Source organism: Molossus molossus, unplaced genomic scaffold (assembly GCF_014108415.1).
Source record: "Molossus molossus isolate mMolMol1 unplaced genomic scaffold, mMolMol1.p scaffold_m16_p_7, whole genome shotgun sequence".
In the NCBI taxonomy this organism is placed as follows: domain Eukaryota; kingdom Metazoa; phylum Chordata; class Mammalia; order Chiroptera; family Molossidae; genus Molossus; species Molossus molossus.
The window spans coordinates 9,117,486-9,141,693 of NW_023425401.1; the positions used below are offsets into that span (position 1 = coordinate 9,117,486).

Consider the following 24,208-nt stretch of genomic DNA (forward strand, 5'->3'; position numbering starts at 1 on the left):
ATAGAATACTTTGTTGTTATAGTAAGATGTTATTAAGAATCAAAATACTCGCCCGGCCGGTGTGGCTCAGAGGTTGAGCATCGACCCAGGCACCAAGAGGTAGACGGTTAGATTTCCAGTCAGGGCACATGCCCAGGTTGTGAGCCCAATCCCCAGTGGGGGACATGCAGGAGGCAGCCAATCGATGTTCTCTCTCATTGATGTTTCTCTCTCTCTCTAAAAATCAATAAAGAAAAAAACTTTTTTTAAAAATACTCATCAATAGGGGAACAGGTTAAATAAATAAGGAAGACTACTTCACAGAACTACTGGGTACTGATAGGGAAAGCTATCCAAAGATGCACTGAATGAAACAAAGCAAAAAACAAACAAAACACAATAGTATGTACAATGTGCTACCATTCCTGTATTTTTAAAAAAACAAATATGTACGTTAACACAGTTGTGACTACATGGCATAGTTCTAGAAAGATACACAAGAAACTAGAGACCAAAAGTTGCCCCATATTCAACTTTATAAAAGTCATAAACTAGTTCTGAAATAAATGTATTCAAAGTGGCCCAGCGGAGTGGCTCAGTTGGTTGAGCCTCATCCTGTGCACCAAGAGACTGCTGGTTCGATTCCAGGTCAGGGTACATACCTAGGTTTCAGGTTTGATCCCAGGTCAGGAAACATACAGAAGGCAACCAATCAATGTTTCTCTCTCACATCAATGTTCCTCTCTCTCTTTCTCTGTATGTCCTTGAGTGAGGATTATATATATATTCAAAATGTTCAGAAATCAAACACAGTATAGTTTACATTTCTGATATCGAACCCAACTTCCTTTTCATTATATGCATTCTCCACAATGTGACTTAAAAATCTTGGAATTTTATTAACATCTTTTAATAGCAATTTTAGAAGCAATAAGGAACCAAATACATACAAGAATATTCTCTTGAAGGGGGAAAAAGCTTTCTTTACCAAAAGTTGTGATAAATTTTTTAAATAAATACATTTTTAAAAAATAATATTTCATTGCCTGGCTTGTGTGGCTCAGTGTTGAGTGTCGACCCATGTACCAAGAGGTCACCGATTCGATTCCCAGTCAGGGCACATGCCCAGGTTGTGGGCCAGATCCCCAGTGGGGGGCATGCAGGAGGCAACCAATTGATGTTCTCTCTCATCAATGTTTCTATCTCTTTCTCTCCCTCTCCCTTTCTCTCTCTAAAATCAATAAAGAAAAAAATTAATAAAAATAAATAAATAATATTTCATTAACGAACCCTGGCCAGGTTGGCTCCGCAGTAGAGCGTCAGCCCTCGGACCAAAGAGTCACAGGTTTGATTCCAGTCAAGGGCACATACCTTGGTTGCTGTTCATCCCCAGCCCTGGCCAGAGTTGTGCAGGAGGCAAGCAGTTGATGTGTCCCTCCCATTTCGATGTTTCTCACGCTCTCTCCCTCCTCCTTCCCAATCTATCTGAAGATAAAATAGAAAAATATCCTCAGGTGAGGATTAATATATATATATTTCATTAATGACTATATCAATAATTCACTCTTTTAATTGCATTACTTTCTCTTTAATATTTCCTGTATTCATGAAACACCAAAAAATGCAAAAGATGCTCTACACTGAGATATCAGCCAGGTTAGCATTCCACTGAATGTGTAATCCAACATCAGTGATCGAAATGGTTTCATGTACCAGAATTGCAACATTTAACAAATACTTATTGATCCAGGGCCAACCACTGTGCTAGGTGCTAGTAATAACAGCAATAAATAAACAGACATATATACCTGCCTTACACTAAGAGACACTTGGATTCCAAAAGCCATCTTAATTCAAAATTTAAAATCTTACCTTTAAAAACACAGAGAGCGGGGCCAGTAAAAGAAGCATAACCATGTGCTTTTTAATTGGTATAACAAATGGGTGCCTATAGGTTGCCATATCCCCTTACTCCCTCCCCAGGAAGGAAACGCCCCTAAGGTAGACAGTCCAGGGATTTACTACCCAGCAAGTACAGGGGGAAACTATATGTTAAACTTATAGCCAAGTAAAATCTGATATTTTCTATTTTAAATATTTTAAAAATGTAATTAGTGAGACAGGTTAGTAAGAAGCTAGGAAAATTAATCCTTGCCAAATGGAATGAGGCAGACAGGTAAATAAAGGCCAAGCAATTTACAGCCAGCTAATAAATTACAGTATCATCTTCCCTGACCAAGGACACTTAGGAGCAAATGGTTTACACATTCCAGACCATGCCGGGGCAGACACACCTTGGCTCTGGTCCTTTCCTATGACATACTTTGTGGTGACCCAGACGGGACCTACAGTTATTTTCTCTTCTTTACTCTCACTCTAAGTCATCTTGGCTGTCACTTCTCATCGTTGGTGTGGGGTAAGTCTCCTGTGAGCTGCAAAGTGAATCCTTTGTTAGAAGCACCTCATCAGCACTAAGACCACAGGTACGTCTGCCCTCTGGACATGGGGTATCCTGCCCACATGACCATCCCCAGGTGACTCCTGGGTGACAGGGCCTGATGAGTCCAGGTCTGGTGTCCAAATGGACCCTCACGCTCCTCCCTGTTATGCTCTGGCTCTCTATAGACATACTTTCTTTTCAGACTTCTGTCTTTCTATTGGGAATCCAACTTTCTTGACTTGCTTCAGACTTCCAAGGTGTGCAGCTCACTCTCAAGCAGACACGTGTCCACCCAGACTCATACTTTCTGCTTATTTCACCACAGTGTCCATGCTCTGGGCTATCTCTTTTTCTCTTCCTGAATAAAACTTTTATTCTCACTCTGATTTGTCCTTGAAATTGTTCCTGGGCAATTAAAGGATCTGAAGGTCGCCTGACACGTGAAAGGTCCCAGACCATGCCAGGACAGGGCAGCCCCCAGCGCAGAGGTGGTCCGGTAACACCTAGTATAGTCTTTCTGTGGACTCTTCCTTAAACCAGTAGACCCCAGTTTTGCCCAGTGAAGGAAGATTTTCTTCCAATATATCCTAGAGAATGGCAAAGGTTATCAATCCTTAAATTCCTAAATGTATTCCCCAAACTGTCAATTTGGGTGCCACAATTTGGTCAAAAGCATACTGTCTTATAACGTATAAGCATTATATATAATATATAAGCATATATAAGAGAAACTCAAATAAGTTCAACTTTATTTGATAATGATATGTTATTTTAATTAAATTGTATGCACTGAATTTCTCCCTCTTTGTTCACACTGTATTTAAAGAAGGCTTTAAATACAGTACAACATCAATGCCTTTAGAATGTTGAAAGGGACTGAAATCAGGTAGAATATTCACGTGACTGGCTAGTTACATAACATATCCTCCCTCCCTCCCTCTCTCTCTCTCTCTCTCTCTCTCTCTCTCTCACACACACACACACACATTATGGTTTATAAACAGAAATGCAAAAAAAACTACTGAGTCCTTAAAAAGTAGTCACTCTAAGAACCAATGCTCCCTTGAATGGTGTTCAAAGGTTTTCTGAAACTCCCCTTTGTAATTGCCTCCAAAGTCTATTTATAGGCAAATAAGTAAGTAGAGCCTGGTGAATTTTTTAAACACATGTGACTTTTAAAACAATGATTGCCATTGTCCAATTCATTCACAAAACATTACGCTAGACTATTCCCAAATATCAAATCAATCTTCAAAGGATGAAGATTTGACCCCATCAAGACAGTCAAGAGAATTTAAACAGGCTCTGCAGATACTTCCAAAGAAGAAATGTAAAAAATAGTCAGGTAACAAAGTCGTCGTCAGATCTCACTTATTCAGACATTTGGACATTTAGCATTTACGGAGCACCCGTGCTGCCGGCTACTGGAGAACACCTCACGTGGCTGACCTCACTCAGACGCAGAAGTTCTGGTGTGCTTGTTAAAAGAGAAAAGGAGAAATCCCTTCATTTTATAAGCACTCGTTTATGGCTTGCTAGAATGAGTTAGCCGAAGGGCTGCCGATAAGCTCCGACAGCTTCAACACTGCGTGACTGGGGTCAAGGGTTAAGTCCCCATGTGGCAGAATTCAACCAGCTCTGCTCTGAGGCCAGACCACGTGCTTAGCTCCCGGCAGTCCCTCTGAATGTTGCACTGACCACAAACTGGTCAAGAGGGCGGGCACGGAGTCGCAGAATCCTCCGTCCGCACAAGAGGAGCAACGTGAAGCCTGAGAGCGGGTCCCTCTGCTCCTGCTGCTGCGGCAGCTCTTTCTCTCTCTCTCACTGTAAATGATGTGGGTTCTCATCGTACGCACCTCAAAGTGCTGATCGATCAACTCGAAATACTCTTGAAGGGGCAAGGGTCCAGAAAAGGAGCATGCAAAATCTTTGATTCCCTGCTTTTCGAAATGTTCTTGAAGGCGGATAATAAGCTCGTTTGTTATGAGCCAAAGATCTTCAAATTGTTCGCTCTGAATGCGGTATCGTTCTAAGAGAGAGAAAATAATTAGGAAAAATGCTTATTAGTAGCTGAAAATACGCAAATGATCACTAACGCTGATATGAATACCAAAACGCAAAGGACAACAAGATTTCTTTTATGGAATATAAAAATAATGTCTACTGGCTTAATAAAAATACTTCTAGTGTGTTACTGAGGTTCCCTGCATCAGCAACTTAACATTTTCAAATTTAATGCCAAAGGTATGTGGTCACAGTGGCAAGCTGTCGAGTATGGTCCTTTTTTTATACTATGTATATATCTTATAACAGGTTTTAGAGCAATAAAATAAAAACACCCAAATTTGGGCCCTTTAAAAAAGAAAGTAAGAAAACAGCCATGTAAAAATACAATCTGGTTTCATTAATTTCTTTCTACAATTTGCTCTGTAGAATAATCCCATGTCCTGGACACCATAACCAGCTTAAATCCCTGTAATCATTATCAATGTTTTCCATTTTTCTAGTAGTTCTTTTATTTGAAGAGATTTCGCAAGCATGACCTTCCCTAAATATAAATCTTGTTTCCCTACAGTCCTCAGCTCCGAGAGAGCAAATTCCTGTCCATCTCCCGCCCCGACGGTGACGACGACAACAATGAGGACGAGGACAGCAGAGGCAGTAGCTACAACTGTGATAAGAGAAACTGTTATTATTGAGCACCAACGAGGACCAAGCTCTGTGATTGTAACAACCTCTTTTTTAGAACAGGGAAAACGAGGCACAGAGAAGTTCAGAGACTTGCCAAAGGTGACCAAGCGAATTGAATGTCAGAGCTAGAATTCATCACGGGTGGGTCATAAGCTCATTGGCTAGGAGCCAAAGACCTTCACACTGTTCCCGTCTTCTCCACCTGCCTGAATCCTACCTGTGCTTCGGGACCTGGCTTCAGCCTCGTCGACCCCAGGAAACGTTTCTCACCTGTGGCAGCATAAAGACAAGATGCAGCACGTTGCCTGTCCTCTCTGTTCGATCCCCAGAGCCCTGGGGGATAGTGTTGTGCCGTTTACAGAAGAATAGATCCAGCCCCAGAAGAGTTTCGGTAACCTGCTAGCACATCTAGCCAGTCAGGAATAGAACAGGGATTGGAACTCCAGCTATTAATCCGACAACGAGCCATTAATCTCAATCTCCTCACAACACTACAGGTCTCTGAATTTACATAGAGACGTCGTATGTTGAGAGCTCATTACACACTTGACCACACACAGCCATGTATTCTTACTGAAGTTTCCAGGTGAGTATATTCAGTTCCCTCAAAGGGATTGTATGCTTTTTGAGATCTAGGTCTAAGTCTCCTGTTCCATTTAATTCACCATTTGTTGAGCATCTATTATATGCAATTTCATAAAGAAAGAAATTCTGGGAGCACAAAGATGAACTCAGTGTTCTTGCTTAAAGAGCATGACACGCGGACATGTGAAATATTGACTCATATTCCCCTGGAAACTTGACAGGTTCTATGAGAATCTTACATCTTCAAATGGGTGATCAGGTCTTCCATTTGTCATGCTCAGCCAACATTCAAGAACACGTCTGCTCTTACTCCCGATCGTCCCCTTTGTCCGTTACACCAGGAGTCAAACATACTGGGCGAGCCGGCCGCGGCGTCAGGCCAAGCCCTGGTCCTCTCTGCTCTAGCCTCCCCCCCAGCCCCCTCCCCCATCTCATGCTCCACGCTGGCTTCTGCCCAGGTGCTCATCAGATGTCCCCTCATTTCTCCCCATCAAAGACATTAGGACCAAGGTCAGACGAACGGCTCTTACCTATCTCTGCGTCACTGAGGGGTACTGCTGAGAGGGGACAGAGAGAGCAGGGTTGTGGTAAGGTGGGAGCAGGCATGGAGGACGGAGAGAGATGACAGCAAAGCCCAGCACCAGAACCCACGAGACCCAGGGTCCTATACCAGCTGAGCTTGGGAACCAACATGTGTTTTTTTAATCCTCAACAAAGGGCATTTTTCCATTTATCTTCAGATACAGTGTGAGTGGGAGAGAGAGAGAAAAACATTGATGTGAGAGAGACACATGGATTGGTTGCTTCCCGCATGATCCGACCAGGACCAGGGAGTGAAACGCAACCCAGGTACATGCCCTTGACCGGAATCGAACCCGTGACACTTTAGTCTGCAGGCCGACACTCCAACCACTGAGCCAAACCGGCCAGGGCTGGAAGCCAACATTCCAAACCCAGGTGAGTATGCATTCACTCTTCACTCTTTAACACAGCCCAGTGCGAGATGCTGGAGATAACACCCTAAGGGAACAAGAGCCTCTGCCTGCGAGGAGCTCAGGCACACCTGGAAAGACAGTGAGGCAGGAAGAGTGACACGGCTGCTGCCCTCCCTCGTTTGGGGGCACCCCATTAAGGTTAGCTTTGCTGCAAAAGTGCCAGGACCCACCCCGAGAAGACGGTTACTATTTTCAGTGCACGAAGGCCTGTCCCACAGCCAAAGAGCTGGATCCGCAGGTGCTGGAGGGGCAGGGGCTGGAGGGGCAGGGGTAGGGGCAGGCGCTGGAGGGGCAGGGGTAGGGGCAGGCTCTGGAGGGGCAGGGGCAGGGGCAGCGGCCGCCAGACTGCCCAGGAGCCGCAGCTGGGCCCAGCGGGCTGCCTTGGAGGCAAGAAGCGCCCTCACTCCACTGCGACAGTTTAAGGCTCCGAGCTCCTTGGCGTTCGTGATTTCTTCAGTCTCTTTGGAAGTTGTAGGGCTCAAAGGGGAAGAAAGACAGGTCCTCTCCTGAGGACAGACAGTGTGTCCCTCCATCTGCCCTGGGACAGAATGTGCTGCCCGCTCAGTGCGGCCTCCAGGCCCCAGCCCTGCCCCTCCCGGGAACACGTCTGACTCTGGCTCGGGCTCTAGGACCTCGTGTGTCTTGCCTCTGTCCCCCCCGGGCAGGTGTGGTTCCAGCCCAGAGCGCCCTGCAGGCCGGCCCTGCCCTGGACTCCTAGGGAGGGAAGCTGGACCAGCTACTTTCCCTTCTTCAGCTTTGCGAGCTCCCGAAACACCGGCTTCGCCTTCGCTGCGCCTGGGCTTGAGGGCGCAGCAGGTGTCGGAGACGAAGGGCACACTGCTGTGACCAGGCCTGAGAGGACAGTGAGACCTATCGGGGGACGGAGCCGGATGTGGCCGTGGCAGGTGTGGGCACCTATGTGGGCGCTGCCACACCTGACTGCGGCTGCCCCACTGAAGGTGGCACCTGCAAAGCGTCAGCTGGCCGGTGAGCGCGCTGTCCTCCAGAGGCCTGTGCCTGCGCCAGCGACGCCGCATGCGACGGCCCGGCCGGAGCCCACATGCTCATGGCGCACCCTTCCCGGCAAGGAGCGGGGCTTCTCCAGGGTCAGCGAGTCCCTTCAGGCTTGGGGGTCTGCACAAAGGGTCACGTCCAGCTCCTGTTCTTTGTCCCTGTCTGGGGTAAGAACATGTCCCACAGTGGGGCACCGGGCTGGGCAGAGGGAGCTACTGATGCTCTCGGCCCTGGCAGGGCCCAGGTTTCGTGGTGCAGCAGCTGCAGGTGCTGCTCATGGGTGGTGGCTGGTGGCTGGTGTAGAAGTGATGACCAGCGTCTTCAAGGCCTTCACCCCCACGTGAAACGTCGATCCTGCAACACGCTCCCTTGAAAGGCTTTTCCAACAGCACCTGTTTCATGTGGGCTTCTCGCACCATCTGGTAGGCTTCCTCAGACAGCCTGGCCATCAGCTGGCCCCCCGTGCTGTCCCCCAGCTCCCGCACCTCGAACAGCTGCGCACGGTTGTCTCACCGTCAGCTCCTCCGGGCGCTCAGAGCCCTGCCCTTCTTGCACACCTCCGTGGAGGTCCCGTGGGAATGCCTGGCAAGAGCATTAGTGAGATCCTTCCGGCGTTCATAACCCTGAACAAGATCCTTTCCAACACCCAGAGTCCGAGCTTCTCAAAGTGAAAGGCACACTGTCTCCACGTGCTCATTTGCTTTCATGCATATGTAGCTTTCAATAAAACAATTAAAACGGTGCCTGACACACATAAGCAGGTGCTCAAATGTTACCTGTTACCATCACTGTCACCATAGTTCTCCAAGGACACTGTAAACTAAAGGGCAGGGATTCCATCATAAATATCATTAGACCTGCACAGAACCTAACACGGTAACTTTCAAATAACAGATATGAAAAAAAGTGGCTCTAATAAAATGTTTTCCTTAACATAGAATTAGCTGTCATTTTAGGAAGAGCCATAAATTTTTACATAAATATTACAGTGCTAATATTTCAAAGGACATTTAATTCAACTATAATTTTTAATACACATGTGACACAATTTATATATCTTTTTTAAATGCACATAAACAACTTGGATTATTATGACACATTTGAAAGAACCATATCATCTGGCCCAGGACAAAAAGCATACATTTCGAGGTACCTAAATGAAGATGGGGCAAGCCATGGGGATACCTGAGGGAAGAACATACCACGCCAAGGAAATTGTGAGTGCAAAGGCCCTGAGGCAGGAATATGCTCACAGGAACACTGAGGAGGCTGGTATGGCTAAAGCTGAGTCAGCAGTTTTTATATTGCACTCTAACAAAATCACACCAGTTTCTATTAAATTACCCATGTAAGTCCTGCAAAAAAGTCTGGAAACAAAGCATATCCAGCCATATCCAGGAAAATCTGTGACCAAAAGTTAGTTTGAAAATTTATCAGAATTAACCCAATTAAAAAATGGACAGAGGAGCTAAATAGACACCTCTCCAAACAGGACATACAAATGGCCAAGAGACATATGAAGAAATGCTCAACATCACTAATCATCAGAGAGATGCAAATTAAAACAACAATGAGGTATCACCTCACACCTGTCAGAATGGCCGCCATCAACAAATCATCAAACAACAAGTGTTGGCGAGGGTGTGGAGAAAAGGGGACTCTAGTACACTGCTGGTGGGAATGCAGACTGGTGCAGCCACTATGAAAAACAATATGGTGTTACCTCAAAAAATTAAAAATTGAACTTCCATTTGACCCAGTGATCCCACTTCTAGGAATATACCCTAAGAAGCCTGAAACACCAATCAAGAAGGATATATGCACCCCCATGTTCATAGCAGCACTATTTATAATAGCTAAGATCTGGAAACAGCCCAAGTGTCCATCAGTAGATGAATGGATAAAAAAGCTGTGGTACATATACACAATGGAGTATATGCAGCGGTAAGAAAGAAAGATCTTTTATCCTTTGAGACGACATGGAGGGACCTGGAAAGTATTAGCCTAAGTGAAATAAGCCAAGCAGAAAAAGACAAATACCACATGATCTCACTTATATACGGAATATAATGAACATAACAGTCTGAGGAATACAGTAGACCCAGAAACATGGAAGTAGGGCACAGACTGACATCCCTCAGAAGAGGGGGCGGGGGGGTGGGGGGGTGGGAAGAGATAAACCACAGAACTTATATGCATGTGTGCATGACTAATGGACATGGACAACTAAGCCGGGGACAGGGCAGGGGTGGGGTGGGGAGGAGGGTGCCAATGGGGTAAAAAAGTTAAAATATCTGTAACAAAAAAATAAATAAAAAATTTATAAAGAAAAAAGAAAATTTATCAGAATTTACCACTGAGGAAAACATGGACAGGTTTCTCAGCAGAATACCAACAGTTCCCCCAAGCACAGCTGGCCAGGGCTGGGTTGTTGATGGCAAAAGGTAAATCCAACTAGCATCTATCCTAAGGCTCCTCAGAAGTGCTGGGTTAGTCCCCATCTCAGCTTACACTGGGCATGGACGTCCTATAAGGAGGGCCGGGGGTGTGTGGGCTAGCCAGGAAAGGCGGGGTGCCCGCAGCTCTTCCCAGAAAGGTGAAGGGCCAGGTCTCTGCTGCCGGCCGCTCAGTGTCCTCCCGCTCCTGGACAGCAACAAAGTCCCCAGTCTGACAAAACAAAATGTGGGCACATCTAAACATTCCCTCTCCTTTATCAAGATTTGAATTTCCCAAACAGAGGCCTGTGAACTCTCTGGGAGACCCATCTCAATTCCCCATGGTGGACAAACACAGACTCTAAAGATACAGTAACAGAGAAAAGTGCAGATGACATGATACTGTATATAGAGAACCCTAAAGATTCTACCCAAAAACTACATTGAACTAATCAATGAATTCAGTAAAGTAGCAGGATACAGAATAAATATCCAGAAATCAATTGCATTTATACACCAATAATGAACTATCAGAAAAGGTAACTGAGAGAAAACAATCCCATTTACAATTATAACAAATAATCAATTAATTAAATACATAGGAATAAATATAACTGAGGAGGTAAAAGAACAATTTGTAAATTGTAAGACACCAAAGAAAGAAATGGAAGAAAATACAAATAAGTGGAAGCATGTCCATGTTTTGGACAGGAAGAATTAAATTAAAATGTCTATATTACCCAAAGCAATCTATAGCTTCAATGCAATTGCTCTCAAGATACCAATGCTGTCTTTCGCAGAACTAGAACAAATACAGCAAAAATGTATATCTAACCACAAAAGACCCCGAATAGCCACAGCAATGTTTGTTTCTTTGGTTTTGATCCCAAGAGATGCCAAGTAGAAAACGAATTGGAAAGGGGCGAGAACAGGCGTACAGTCAGGACAGTATAACCACGGTCCAGGTGATAGATGGTGGTAGAGGAAGTGATTAAGAGCATCATGTTAGGAAACAGAAATCCCATTTCTCAGGTCTCATCCTCTGAGCACAGCTTAAAATCTAGTAAATTTTTTTTTTTTATCCTCACCCGAGGACATTTTTCCATTTTTTTGTTCAGGTAGAGTGGGAGGGAGAGAGAGGAACAGAGAGAGAGAGAGAGAAACATCGATGCGAAAGGAACACATCGAGTGGCTGCCACCCGCACAACCGACAAGGGCCGGGGACAAACTGCAACTGAGGTACATGCCCTTAGCGGGAACTGAACCCGTGTCTCTCAGGACCGCAGGCCGACGCTCTAACCTCTGAGCCAAACCGGCCAGGGCAAAATCTAGTAAATTTTTAAATCTGTAACTTCAATACAAATAAATTATCCAATCTTCAATGTCTTCATTCACACAAAAGGGAAAGTAAAACATACCTTACAAGCTTGGCATGGAGATCAAATATAATGCTGTATGGAAAAAAAAAAAACCTATAAAATAATACCTATAAAAATGTAGTTTATCTTTGAATGATACAATTTAGATCAATCACAACTAGATGTTGAAACGTATTGGTCGAGTCCTGAGTGGGTAGCCCAGTTGGTTGGCATGTTGTCCTGTACACCAAAAGGTTGAGAGTTCGATTCTGGGACAGAGCACATACCTAGGTTGTGAGTTCGATCCCCAGTCTGGGCATGTGCAGGAGGCAACCAATCAATGTTTCTCTCTCACATCTATGGAAAAATTCAAATATACATAAATTTCTAGATATACTACAGCTACTTGAAATAGACTGAATGTTTATATTCCCCCAAAAGTCATATATTAAACCCTTGTGCCCAATGTGATGGTATTTAGAGGTGGGGCCTTTGGGAGGTGATCAGGTCATGAGGGTGAAGCCCTCATGAATGAGATTAGTGCCCTTATAAAAGACCCCGAGCCCTGGCCGGTTTGGCTTAGCGGTTAGAGCATCGGCCTGCGGTCCAGAGAGACCCGGGTTCGGTTCCCGCTAAGGGCACGTACCTCGGTTGCAGTTTGTCCCCGGCCCTGGTTGGTTGTGCGGGTGGCAGCCACTTGATGTGTCTCTTTCACGTCGATGTTTCTCTCTCTCTCTCTCTCCCTCCCGCTCTATCTGTACAAAAAAATGGAAAAATGTCCTCGAGTGAGGATAAAAAAAAAAAAAACCCGAGAAGTCCCTTGCCCCTTTGCTATGAGGACACAACAAAAAGACAGACATCTACGAACCTGAAGCCGGCCCTCGGCAGACACCAGCTGCACCAGAGCCGTGGCCACGGACTTCCCAGCCTCAGGAACTTTGAGAAGCAAATTTCTATTGTACAAAAGCCACCCGGTCTAAGGCATTTGTTACAGCAGCCCAAATGGACTAAGACAGTACACTACTATGACCAAGTATAATGCATGAGTGTCACCAAATAATAGAATTGTAAAAATAATAAATATTTACAGAGATGTAATATTTTCTGTAACGTTTTTGGCTTCTATTATTTTCTTATTTTCATCAATACATGCAAGGGGGGAATAAAACTAAAATTTTTGCAATAAAAAATATATACTTAACTTGGGATTCAGAAATATAAACATAATTATTTTTAAGTTGATTGTTTTTCAGACAATCAAGAAAGTCAACAAGAATGAATGAGTCAAAAAAAAAGGTAAGTTTTTAAGAATAAAGAAGAGAATGAATGATTCAAAGATTTATAAGGCATGATTTGATTATTAAGCGTTTTCTCAGTACTTGTTTCAAAATGGTTAACATTGCCCTGGAGACTTTCCAGAGTATACATTTCATGGAAAGGAGAAATAAAAATCTATTTATAATATAACATGAAAGAAGAAAGTTGTATTTTAAAATACACCCTTACAATACTAGTAATTAAAATAGCTGCCAAAATGAACATTCAATTTATTTTTTTTTTATCTCTTTTCCTTTGCATCTTGTAATAGCAGCTCAGTAGAAATAAGCTCTTCAGCTTCCAAATGAAATAAATTTGGATGCCTGGAGCCCGGTCAATTGCCATTCCACTCTGCTACAAATGGAGAAAGTAATGGCTGTAACTGCGCAGGGCACAAAAATGCATCACGTCAGTGTCTAGTCATGTCAGAACATCTGAAGTTCATCAATATAAATAATGTTTGTATTCATGTCATAAACAAAGCATCAGTATAATTTATGCTATTTGGAAATTTTTTAATGTGAGATGGAAAGGCGGATGAAGGCTTTTTGAACCAAAAAGTTTCAGAAAATGATATAAACAATTTCAGTAGATATTAGTACAATATTCTAAATATACAACCTCTTCGATATTAGTAGAAACTGTGGACGATTTCTCTAAATTTACTTTTCAAAAGGCTTCTTCCAAGCTGGATTTGTATAATTTGCCCATTGTGCCTTGATAATACTGCTAAGAAAATTATTCCACTGATTTTGATAAAAGTTAAATAGCTTCTTGATTCATGTTCCTTGAGTAGCTTGCTTTTTCCTTTTTAATCTTTGAGGATACACTCCTGATCCTTAGCGCTCCAAGATTTCGCAATAATGTGTCCGGATGTGTTTCTTTTTCTCAATCATCCCGCAAACATCAGACTCTTCAGTACCCACAACTAGGACATCTCATTTCCTACAAACCCTCGTCTCCGTTGTTCTCTCCATCTGCACAAGCCACTCCCCCAGACCCCTCCTGCCCTGAAGAGCTTGTCCTCATCTCGATCCTCAGTTCCTCTGAATCTTGACTTCAACATCATTCTTCTCTGACCACTACTTTGTGCTTTCTAGTTCATGTGCTCTGTAATTCCTACTTCACTTCTGAAACCTTATTGGCACTTGTGATCCATTGAATCCATTCATGTTCCACCATGTATCAGTCTTCTCTAATCTTTATTTCTCCCATGTCACCTTAGATTTGGTAGTCGATTATTATATATATTCTCATAAAAATATTTTTTCTGTAATTCTTTCAAAGTCCCAGCCTTGATACTGATAGATCACTGCCAGGGAAAATCATCTAAGGATGACTGGTTTCACTTCAAAATTCAGGATCTCAAACATCAAATGGGAACTCAACATTGCCTTATTCATGAGTTTCTTATTCTCCAAGACACCAATGTCATGCCTTTTATTTTTATTTTTTTCAAACTTAGACATCATCCGAGCTCCCTTATGTTTCCATCAACAAATCTACAATGTCTCCCTTGACCTCCATCCAGTCCCTCCTTTACAGTAAGTTACAAAAGCTATCCTTCAATCCCCCTGGACATCCCCACGCCTGCCCCCAGGCTCTGCATCCTACCCTCTCTCTCCTTCTCAAAGACTTCATTGCTTCGATTCCTTTCTCTTTCCTGACCATCAGCCTCTCACTTAACTCGATCATTTCAATTCATATGCAAACATATTCTAATATTGCTCATTTAAACACAAAACGAAACCCACACTCCTTCCAGCTACATCTCACTTCGAAATTACTGAGTTTAGTTGTCCTGTTCTTTCTGAAAACACTACAAACTGAAAACTTGCAACACTCGGCACTCTGAACATACCTTACTCATGCTGCAGCTCGGCTGCACCGATTCGAGCTCAGAAAGCACGATATCTAATAGACTGAGCTCTGTCATTATTTTTAAAGCTCTATGAAATCTGCAATTTATAAACTACAACTGCATAGGTACAATAATCACAATGATAAAGATGAGCTATAGAGACATTACTGAAGAAGTTAAGTTGCCTTTGTGATATTCAGAAGAAAATCTGGATCCGGGACTCTGCATCACAAAAACGAAAATGCCTGACACGCACTGAGTGCAATTCCCTCATTCCTTTCTCAGGGATGAGCACCCACGCTGAGAGCCGCAGGGAGCAGCAACAACCGCCTCAACGCCAGAAAAGGGTGCCTCTCCGTACCCATCCCCCTCCAGCACCCTGGCATTTCCTGGGTAGAAGTCTGTGTGTCACTGAGTCAGCACAACAATCAGGGAATTGTCGTGGCTACTCTTCAGGTCTGTCGACACAGCTCATTTGGTTCCTTATTTAAAAGGCCCTGTCCTATCCCATTGTCTAACCCGGCTGCCTGTACTATGGCACTGTCATCTGTTCAGATGTACGTGACCAAATCGGCTATACACCTGACTATCTGATGATATTTACATACTGGTAAAGTGATCGTGCTCCACAGCAGTGCTCGAAAAGTTACTTTATCCAAAAAATAATAGATACACTGATTAGGACATACATGTTCCCAATTTTCACAAAGAATAACATCTTGCCTTTTTTTAATGATCTGGATTGCAGGCTCATCGTAAGGCATCATCACTGAAGTCTATCAGTTGTGTACGGTTTCCCAAGGACAAGACGGCACCAATTTTTCAGTTTAACAAAAGAGAACAGTTTAACAACGAGCCGTGTACCAAAATGGTTCCAATGTCCAAGTGAAGATTAAAGGTAATCAAAAGTAAATGGTGCCACCCTGGCCAGGCGGCTCAGTTGGTTGGAGTCTCATCTGGTACACCAAAAGTTTTCAGGTCTGATCCCGGGTCGGGGCACACACGGAGGCAATCAATAGATGTTTCTCTCTCACATCAATGTTTTTTTCTCTCTCTCTAAAAAAATAAAAATAAAAAACATATCCTCGGGTAAAGATTATAATAAAAAAAGAAGGATATAAAAATATATACACACAAAAAAATTTAATTCCAATTTCTAGTAGTCCCTAAAACCTATCTCAAAAATATTTTCCAATTCTTTGAATTCCTCCCTCAAACTCTCCTCATCCCCAAACAAAGATAAATATCTCTAATAAAATAGGATCCTAGCTTTATAACTTGTATGTCCTATATTCTTAATATCATGGCTTTTCGTTTTCGATACTTAGCTGAGCAAACCCTTTGCCGAAACCCTTGATGACGATGGAGTGTACTTGGAAAATTTCTAAAGCCGTAACCCCATGTGGACTTACGAGAGGTTTTGGAAGCAAGAAGAGTGACCTGGGAGCCTCCTAAGAAGTGGAAGCCCATCACATTCACCTGATCCTCTTCTGACTGACTGGCAAAGCCTACAAAAAAAAAAAAGGAAAAAAATCACTATATGGCAGAACACGTAATGTTTGAAGTAGGACGCATCACTGGTGACAAGTAGGTTCTACGTTACTAGCCACGTGTAAAGCCCATGTATGAATTATATCAACTGATTTCACAACAGCTGAAAGTTCTGCCTCACAAGAACACTCTGAAATCATCTGATTTCCTTTCTCCTCCAGGTTCCTTCTAGGGCTAAGGCAGGAAATGCACACGATGAACCCAGAACAAAGAGGGAAACTACCCGTTACCAGCAGAGTTGTGTGAAAAGGATGTCAGAGCCAATCTAAAGAGACTACCACTGCCCGGCTGCTGTGGCTCAATGGATGGAGCATCGTCCCATGGAATGAGAGGTCCCGGTTCGATTCCCAGTCTGGGCATATGTCTGGGTTGCAGGCTTCATCCCCAGTAAGGGGCATGCAGGAGTCAGCCAATCAATGATTCTCTCACATCAAAGTTTTTTTTCTCTCTCTCTCCCTTCCTCTCTCTCTAAAAAAAACAATCAATCAGTAAACAAAGAGACTACCACTGACCCAGCATGCTCCTCAAGAAGGGGAGCAGAGCCGGAAGTCTGGAAAGGCCAGGATAGCCGAAGTTCACAGGGCACAGACCTGCGGAGTGCCCCTTGAGTGCCCACCTGAAGACCAATCAGCACAGGCCTGTAAGGAAGCTATGTGAGGCTGGGGGAACACCGAAAAACATTACAGGGAACACGGAATCCGTGACTCCGGCTGGAGCCAGGAACAACCCTGTTCCCACTGCCAGGACACAAGCCAGAACACAAAGCAGCCTAATTCACTAGGCATCGTGAAGGGTACACGGCAGTTTGCCCTCAGTCGAAGGTGCAGTTTGTCCTCGAACAAACTGTTACTCCCATCCTGCCTGACAAAGCTCAAAAGCAACATCTGAAAGGATCAAAGTTTTCAAGTGGCTTAACCACGTCTCAGGGAAAAAGCTCAAGAAGATTTAGAAGCAAACGAAAACACTCAATATACAACTAGATAAAATTCCAAAGTTCTGTTCTTCAATCAAAAATTACAGGGCATGGCCCTGGCCGGTTTGGCTCAGCGGTTAGAGCATTGGCCTGCGGTCCTGAGAGACCCGGGTTCGGTTCCCGCTAAGGGCATGTACCTCGGTTGCAGTTTGTCCCCGGCCCTGGTTGGTCGTGCGGGTGGCCGCCACTCGATGTGTCCCTTTCACATCGATGTTTCTCTCTCTCTCTGTTCCTCTCTCTCCCTCCCACTCTACCTGAACAAAAAATGGAAAAATGTCCTCGGGTGAGGATAAAAAATAAATAAATAAATAATAAAAAAATTACAGGGCATGCAAGGAAGGAAGACACTACAGTCATAACAAGGAGCAAATCAACCAGAATGAACTCAGAAATGCCACAGATGATGGAATCAGTACACAAGGGAATTTTAAACAGTTATTATGTTGTTTGTGTGTTCAAAGAAGTCCTATTAGAGACATGGAAAGAATTTTCTTTTTTTTCTTCTTTTTTTTCAGAGAGAGAGGAAAGGAGAGGGAGAGAGAGATAGAAACATCGATGAGAAAGAACATCGATTGGCCGCCTCCTGCATGCCCCCCACTGGGGATCAGGCCCACAACCTGGGCATGTGCCCCGACCGGGAATCAAACTGGCGACCTCTTGGTGCACGGGTCAATGCTCAACCACTGAGCCACATCGGCCGGGCAACATGGAAGGTACTTTTAAGAAGAAGAAAAAAGGCTTGTATCAGACTTCGAGAGGAGACAGCACAGTGAACGGTGCACTCGGATCACAAGCAGATCACACGCTGCAGAAGAAAAAGACTTGAACGCATAGCAATGGAAACCACCCAAAATAAAGACAAAGAGAAAAAAAAGATGGAAAAAACAGAGCATTACTGAGCTCTAGGACGCAATGGCAGACTTCTAAATGTCCCCTCGAGGTCCAGGGCAGGGACATGCGTGTTCTTTCCCGGAGGCCGTGGTTGAGCTCGCAGTGACCACGGTCTGAAATCAGCACTCGGGGTGCGTTTTCCCTTCTCTCTCTTCACAAGTACTTTTCCCTCTTGGGATATGTTAGACTTTTATGGGTGGATGTCAAGTAAAGTTGGACCAAACATTTTTTTTCTCATTTCCTTTTAGTTATCCATTTCTAAATGTCACATTACTTTTGTAATAAGAAAATGCAAAGCTATTTTAAATATATCTATTTTTGTTCACAAGAAAGGATTAAAGAAAACAAATAGGAAGAGATGTAGGTTAAAAGTAGATTTATTTCTTCTCTGTGAAGTTCATTAACTTTCTTCAGTTCAGTTAAAAAGCAGACTTTCCATAGCAACTTCGACACCAACATATAAAGTCTCATAGACCAAGAGTGAGAACGGACAAATGCCCAGAGTGCTTATTTTAAACAGTTACATGCTTCTAGTATGTTCAGTATAAATACAAATCCATGGAATCTAAAAAAGAACAGGCTATATCACATCCATTTGCTCTTGAGGGACATTTCTAAATTCCTGTCATTGCATCCCATTTCTAAAGTGACAAAAAAGCAAACCTATGCTGATGAGCCTCAGATACCTCAGATGTCAAAACAATTGAGCCCCAAACCAGGAGAAAAGTAGATGAGCTATCTCAGCTGTCCCGAGCTTACAGAGATTACCTGCCTGATCAACAGTGTGCATTTTTACTCAATCTCTGGGGTTTCATCTACCTATAGTAAATATCACCCACTCAGAAGCCAGGGTCTTAAACATTTTTCAAAGGCACCAATAAATTCAGTGTGCAACATATAATTTCCTACTAAATTTCCAGGATAGTATAGGAGACTCCAGGAATTAATACATTTGTATAAGATGTTATAAAGGTAGTGACTCTTTCTGCCTTTTTTATAATCCAAATTTGCTGTAAGAAAATCAACTAAGAAGGAAGAAAAGGGAAGGGAAAGACAGAAAGGTATAAAACTATTTGCTAACAATGAACACACATATACAAACTCAATTCAAACTAAAGAATAGATCAATTGTAACAAAAAGCATTCCTTCATAGAGTTATACATAAATAAAGCTTTTTAAACACTTCAAAATAATGAAAAATAAATGTTAAGCACTTTAAGTAGTTAATAACTCAAAAGTTGACTTACCATAAATCGCTAAACCTTGTGGGAAATACTCTGTTTCTAAATCCTACCCACTAATGCAAGGGTGAGGGCGCATCACATAGCCAACAGTGACAACTTAATGCGGGATCTAAAAGGGTTGCTTTAATTCCCAGATTTGTTTTTTTAATTCCACCCCATCACCAAGAAAGTGAATAGATGGGACATATTAGAAACCTTGGTTACTACAGATGTTTTATCCAATCAACGCCTCTCTTTTTTCTAAGCTCCTCAGAAAGGCTGACTGACACCTGGAGAAAGTCACACCTTCACAGATTACCCCCAATGTTCACCGTGTACTGAAGCTTTATATACGAAGCCCCTTGTAAAGGATCAGAGCCAGAGGCGGACTCGCCCCGCCAGCTGCCGCAGACAGCGGAACCACCAAGGGCACCTACTTAGGCGATCACTTTTCAGGGGCATAAGTCTGTACTTTAAAAAGGTACAGATCCAGAAACCGACAATGAAAATGATTAATAAATATTTACATTCCAAGCCAAAGAATTCCACAGTCGAAAAAGAAACATTTGATGTTTTCATTTCTGAATACTGAAGCAAAATAACGATTATACTAATTTTAATCAAACTTAAAAGGTACACCTTATTACCTTGTTGATATAAGCTATTCGCCTTTGAACAGGCAAGGAAAAAATCCTGGAGGCATTTTTATATTCTGACTTAACAATTATCTGATAATTACCCCATCATTACCTGCTGGTGAAGGATTCTATTCGGAATTCTTAACATTTCTGATATTACAGGCGTGTTACTTCAAAAGTCCTACCTGGGAAGAGACTGAGAAGGCTGACTGGAGGTTTGTTGGTATCGATAGTTAGTTTGTGGCTTGCAACTTTTGAAGGCTGACCTGGTAGGCAGATTAATTTCAGGGGAAGTCTAAATTTACACTGGATAACTCGAGGAATGCCTGAAATAAAAGAGAACTGCAGAGTCACAGATTTGACAAATAATTTAACCAAAAAAAAAAATAATAATAATCTGTACTTCAAATAGTCTGAGTAGCAATGTATCTTAGTGTAAAAGTTTGCTGCCTGCCCATCGTGTAACGTGACTGAGACAGCACACTACTGTCATGATCCACGTCTGTACATCGTTGTCAGAAGTACAAGGCAATATCAGGGGATCACTCATAAGGTATGTGAAAGTCTAACCACCATCTGTACATCTGAAACTAACATAATATTGAATGTCAACTGTAGTTTAAAAAATAAAAAGTATTGCAGAATTTTTTGAAGTGCAAGGCAAAAATAGAATCTTTAAAAGGAACACAGGCAAGCCCAGCCAGTGTGTCTCAGTGGTTGAGCATCAACCCATGCACCAAGAGGTCACTGGTTCGATTCCTAGTGAGGGCACATGCCCAGGTTGTGGGCCAGATCCCCAGTGGGGGGCATGCAGGAGGCAGCCAGTCGATGTTCTCTCTCATCGATGTTTCTCTCTCTCTCTCCCTCTCCCTTCCTCTGTCTCTAAAATCAATAAAGAAAAAAAAATTTAAAGGAACACAGGGATGAGGTCTGCCTTTAATAGTAATACCTTATTTTATTTATTTTTAATACCATATTTTAAAAATCATCACACTTCAACACTATAATGTAGTTATAGTCAATTACTGAACTATCTTTAAACTAAGACCTTCAAAGTTCTAGCCCTAATTTAAGACTATCACCTAAAATGAGCAATGAATATAAAATTTATATCAGAAAGGCTTTATATGACCATATTTAATAATTTCTCTACTCCCTCCAATTTTTTAATCTTTAGCATTTTTTTACTTACTGAAAATTCAAATTACCAAAAACAATTTGGAATAAATCATGAGCATGAAAGCAGAATTTGCTCTGAACTACTAAAGTTCATGACATTTTAAACAATAATAAGATTATTACTTTCATATGAATTAAATTTTTCTAAATCCATTTAAATTTACATGTCATTGTTAAGTGACATTTTGAAAGATTTCCACAATCACTCAATTGTCAAATTTTTTCATTGTGTATACGGGCAGACTGAAACAGGTAACGGAGAAACAAATAACAATGATGAGTTTTATGTCAGAATTTAAAGTTTTTAAAGACCAATTCCTTTCTACATGTGTACAGAGAACAAACCCGAAACCAAAGCAAATTGGGCTTTCTACTTGTAAACCTAAAATAGCAATTCTACAACTTTAGTTTTCGCTCCTTGAATTCTAGGATTCTATTTTTGCTTGGGTAAGATAAAAGATAATAACATACAGAAACCTCTCTCAGTACCCTGCTGCACTCTGCTCGGTGGACCCACACGTTAATTCCTTTATTTCTCTGCAGGACTCAGTGAGCAGCTTGAAAATAGCACCTTAAGAGCAGTTCAAGCCCTGGCCAGTTTGGCTCAGCGGTTAGAGCGTCGGCCTGCGGTCTGGAGAGACCCGGGTTCGGTTCCCGCTAAGGGCACGTACTTCGGTTGCAGTTTGTCCCCGGCCCTGGATGGTCGTGCGGGTGGCAGCGACTCGATGTGTCCCTTCACGTCGATGTTTCTCTCTCTCTTCTTCCTCTCTCTCCCTCCCACTCTATCTGTACAAAAAATGGAAAAATATCCTCGGGTGAGGATAAAAAAAAAAAAAAAAAAAGAGCAGATCAAGTTTGGGGACACGATCCTGAAGCAGGATCCCTAGAATTAGCAACACATTTTGTTGAAGCCAATTGGAACTGAGCTGCGTACTCCACACCCACACCGGGACTACGCTTCTCGGTACTACTTACTCACCAGGACAGGGAGGGCTGCTCAGAGTGGAAACACGCTGATAGATGAGGGCAATTAAATACTTTTACAGAGCATGTGCAGCATATTTGTCATGCTCTTCGACGTAATCTATTACCCATCAAAGTTTACATAGCTCATTTTTTGCTCATAACCAACAGATGTTAAATTCACTTCTCCTGGAATCCTAGATGCAAAGTATAACTTGGTGGCTCTTGAGAAAGGTCCCAGGGTATTCTTCCCTGACATTCTGTGAGATTTTAAAGGCATGTTCATTTGTACTTTACGATGGTAAAATGTTTTCCCTCAAAATGTTACGGTAGCATGACCTAAGCTACTGTTCAAACCACAACTATGAATAGCACCACAAAAAATATTACCAAGCACTATTTTTTTCCAATTTCAGATATTCCATGTATTCCCCACATTATGGAAATATACCTACTAATACGTTTCCTCTACAATATATAAATTATAGCCTCAATTAATGGATGCAGACTGGAAAAGAACAAGGAAATTGAAACCTATTTTCATTTCCTTCATTTTTAATGAACAGAATTGCAGGAGGAATGCTTCATCTTCTCATAATTCTGTATAGGCACAAAATAACTATCTTCTGTCTACTGTGAACCAACATATGAGCTAATTGTTCAAACAAAATTTGGCTGTAAATGTTCTTCTAAAACTATACTGCTAAAACTGTGCCTCTGTTTCACAGACCAGATACTGATTGAATCTGTGGTAAAAAAAAAAAAAAAAAAGATTTAATCATGATCAATAACACTAGCCTATGTTAGTGAGCCTATATTTGAATATTGTAACTGAATCTCCAAGAACCCAGAGCTGGTGGACTAGATATATGTTTTCAGAAACAGAAACAAATGGATTATAAGCACTAATAAATCCCAGGGAAATACATTGTACCTCAGTTCACAGCCCAGTGAGGTCAGTTCACGACAACGTCACACACTCGGGCCACGGTCTGCGATTGCGAAGATTTGTAGAGCCCCGCCCCCCCGGCCCCGAACTTCTTTCTCTCCAGGAACTGAAAACCGGTTTCACAGGACATGTGGAAAACATTATTTTGAAAAATGATGACACTCATACTTAATAAAGTGATTATGGTTATTTTTTAAATGAGGGCAGCTTGAGAAGCTTTACCATGGGGGGCAAGGGGGGTGAAATCCTTCAGAAACCGGTTTAAAGAAATTGTATCTTTAAAAAGTATAATCACAATGCCAGTATTTTATATGCTTGCCCATCAAATTAAAACCCAAGCATTTCAAAATACAATCTGTAGTATTTAGTCCTTGGTTTATCAAAAACACACTTCTATTGAGATTGAGCTTTTCTTGAGAATCCTGAAATGTAAATGTGACTACCAATTACTCTTCAGGCTGTGACTGCCTCTGAGAACCTGAGGCCAGAGACTCTTGGAGATGTGTGTGAGTGTGTGCACGTGTGTACCTGTAATAAGAAAGGAAAGAATTACATGTATTTAAAGTCTTTCCAGCTAGCTTTCAACTCAGTTGAAGGAGCCTAATTGGTCCTAACTTTGCCTACCATCAGCGATCTTTTCTCTGTGTAGTTGGCAAACAGGCTTATTCAATGCAATGCTATGCTCAGAGAAAAAAAAAATTTGGTCATGTATAATATTCAAACATTGGCCTACTCATTCATCAGACTGACTTTGTGCTGCAGTTGTTACCAAATATAATCACCTCTCCTTCGAACACTTCCCTTTCCAGCCTACTAGAGGAAATGAATAGTCGCAACTACTGTGGTGTAATTAATCACAAAATTATTTAACACTTAGAGAGAAAATTCACATCAAACCCAGTCCTGACAGGACAATTTTTCCAGGAAGAGAATTCTAATTACAACTGGCACACCCAGAGCCCGGTATCACTGTCAAGAGGGAAGCCAATTGGGCTTTAAAAAGAGAGAGAAGAGCATATGTATTAGAGTAGAATAACTATGTATGTGTATTACACATCTACATCATGCCTGTAGACCTCTTTCCAGGGGCCTGCTAGAGTCATTTCATATTGAAAGCGATGAACCCCAAAGCAGTAGCAACGTCTGGTAGCCAGAGCTTCCTGGA

The 24,208-nt window shown here is 42.4% G+C and overlaps 1 protein-coding gene across 11 annotated transcripts in view; it reads right to left on the reverse strand.

Annotated features, from left to right (window-relative positions):
- Positions 1-24,208, reverse strand: part of BBS9 (Bardet-Biedl syndrome 9) — a 378,994-nt gene that overhangs the window by 178,644 nt on the left and 176,142 nt on the right. For all 11 annotated transcript variants that reach the window (XM_036246696.1, XM_036246699.1, XM_036246695.1 and 8 more), the window contains 3 exons: positions 20,138-20,278; positions 16,088-16,183; positions 4,276-4,448 (listed from right to left, as the gene is read on the reverse strand). In XM_036246696.1, the coding sequence (XP_036102589.1) occupies positions 4,276-4,448; positions 16,088-16,183; positions 20,138-20,278 (410 nt within the window). The remainder of the gene's footprint in view (positions 1-4,275; positions 4,449-16,087; positions 16,184-20,137; positions 20,279-24,208) is intronic.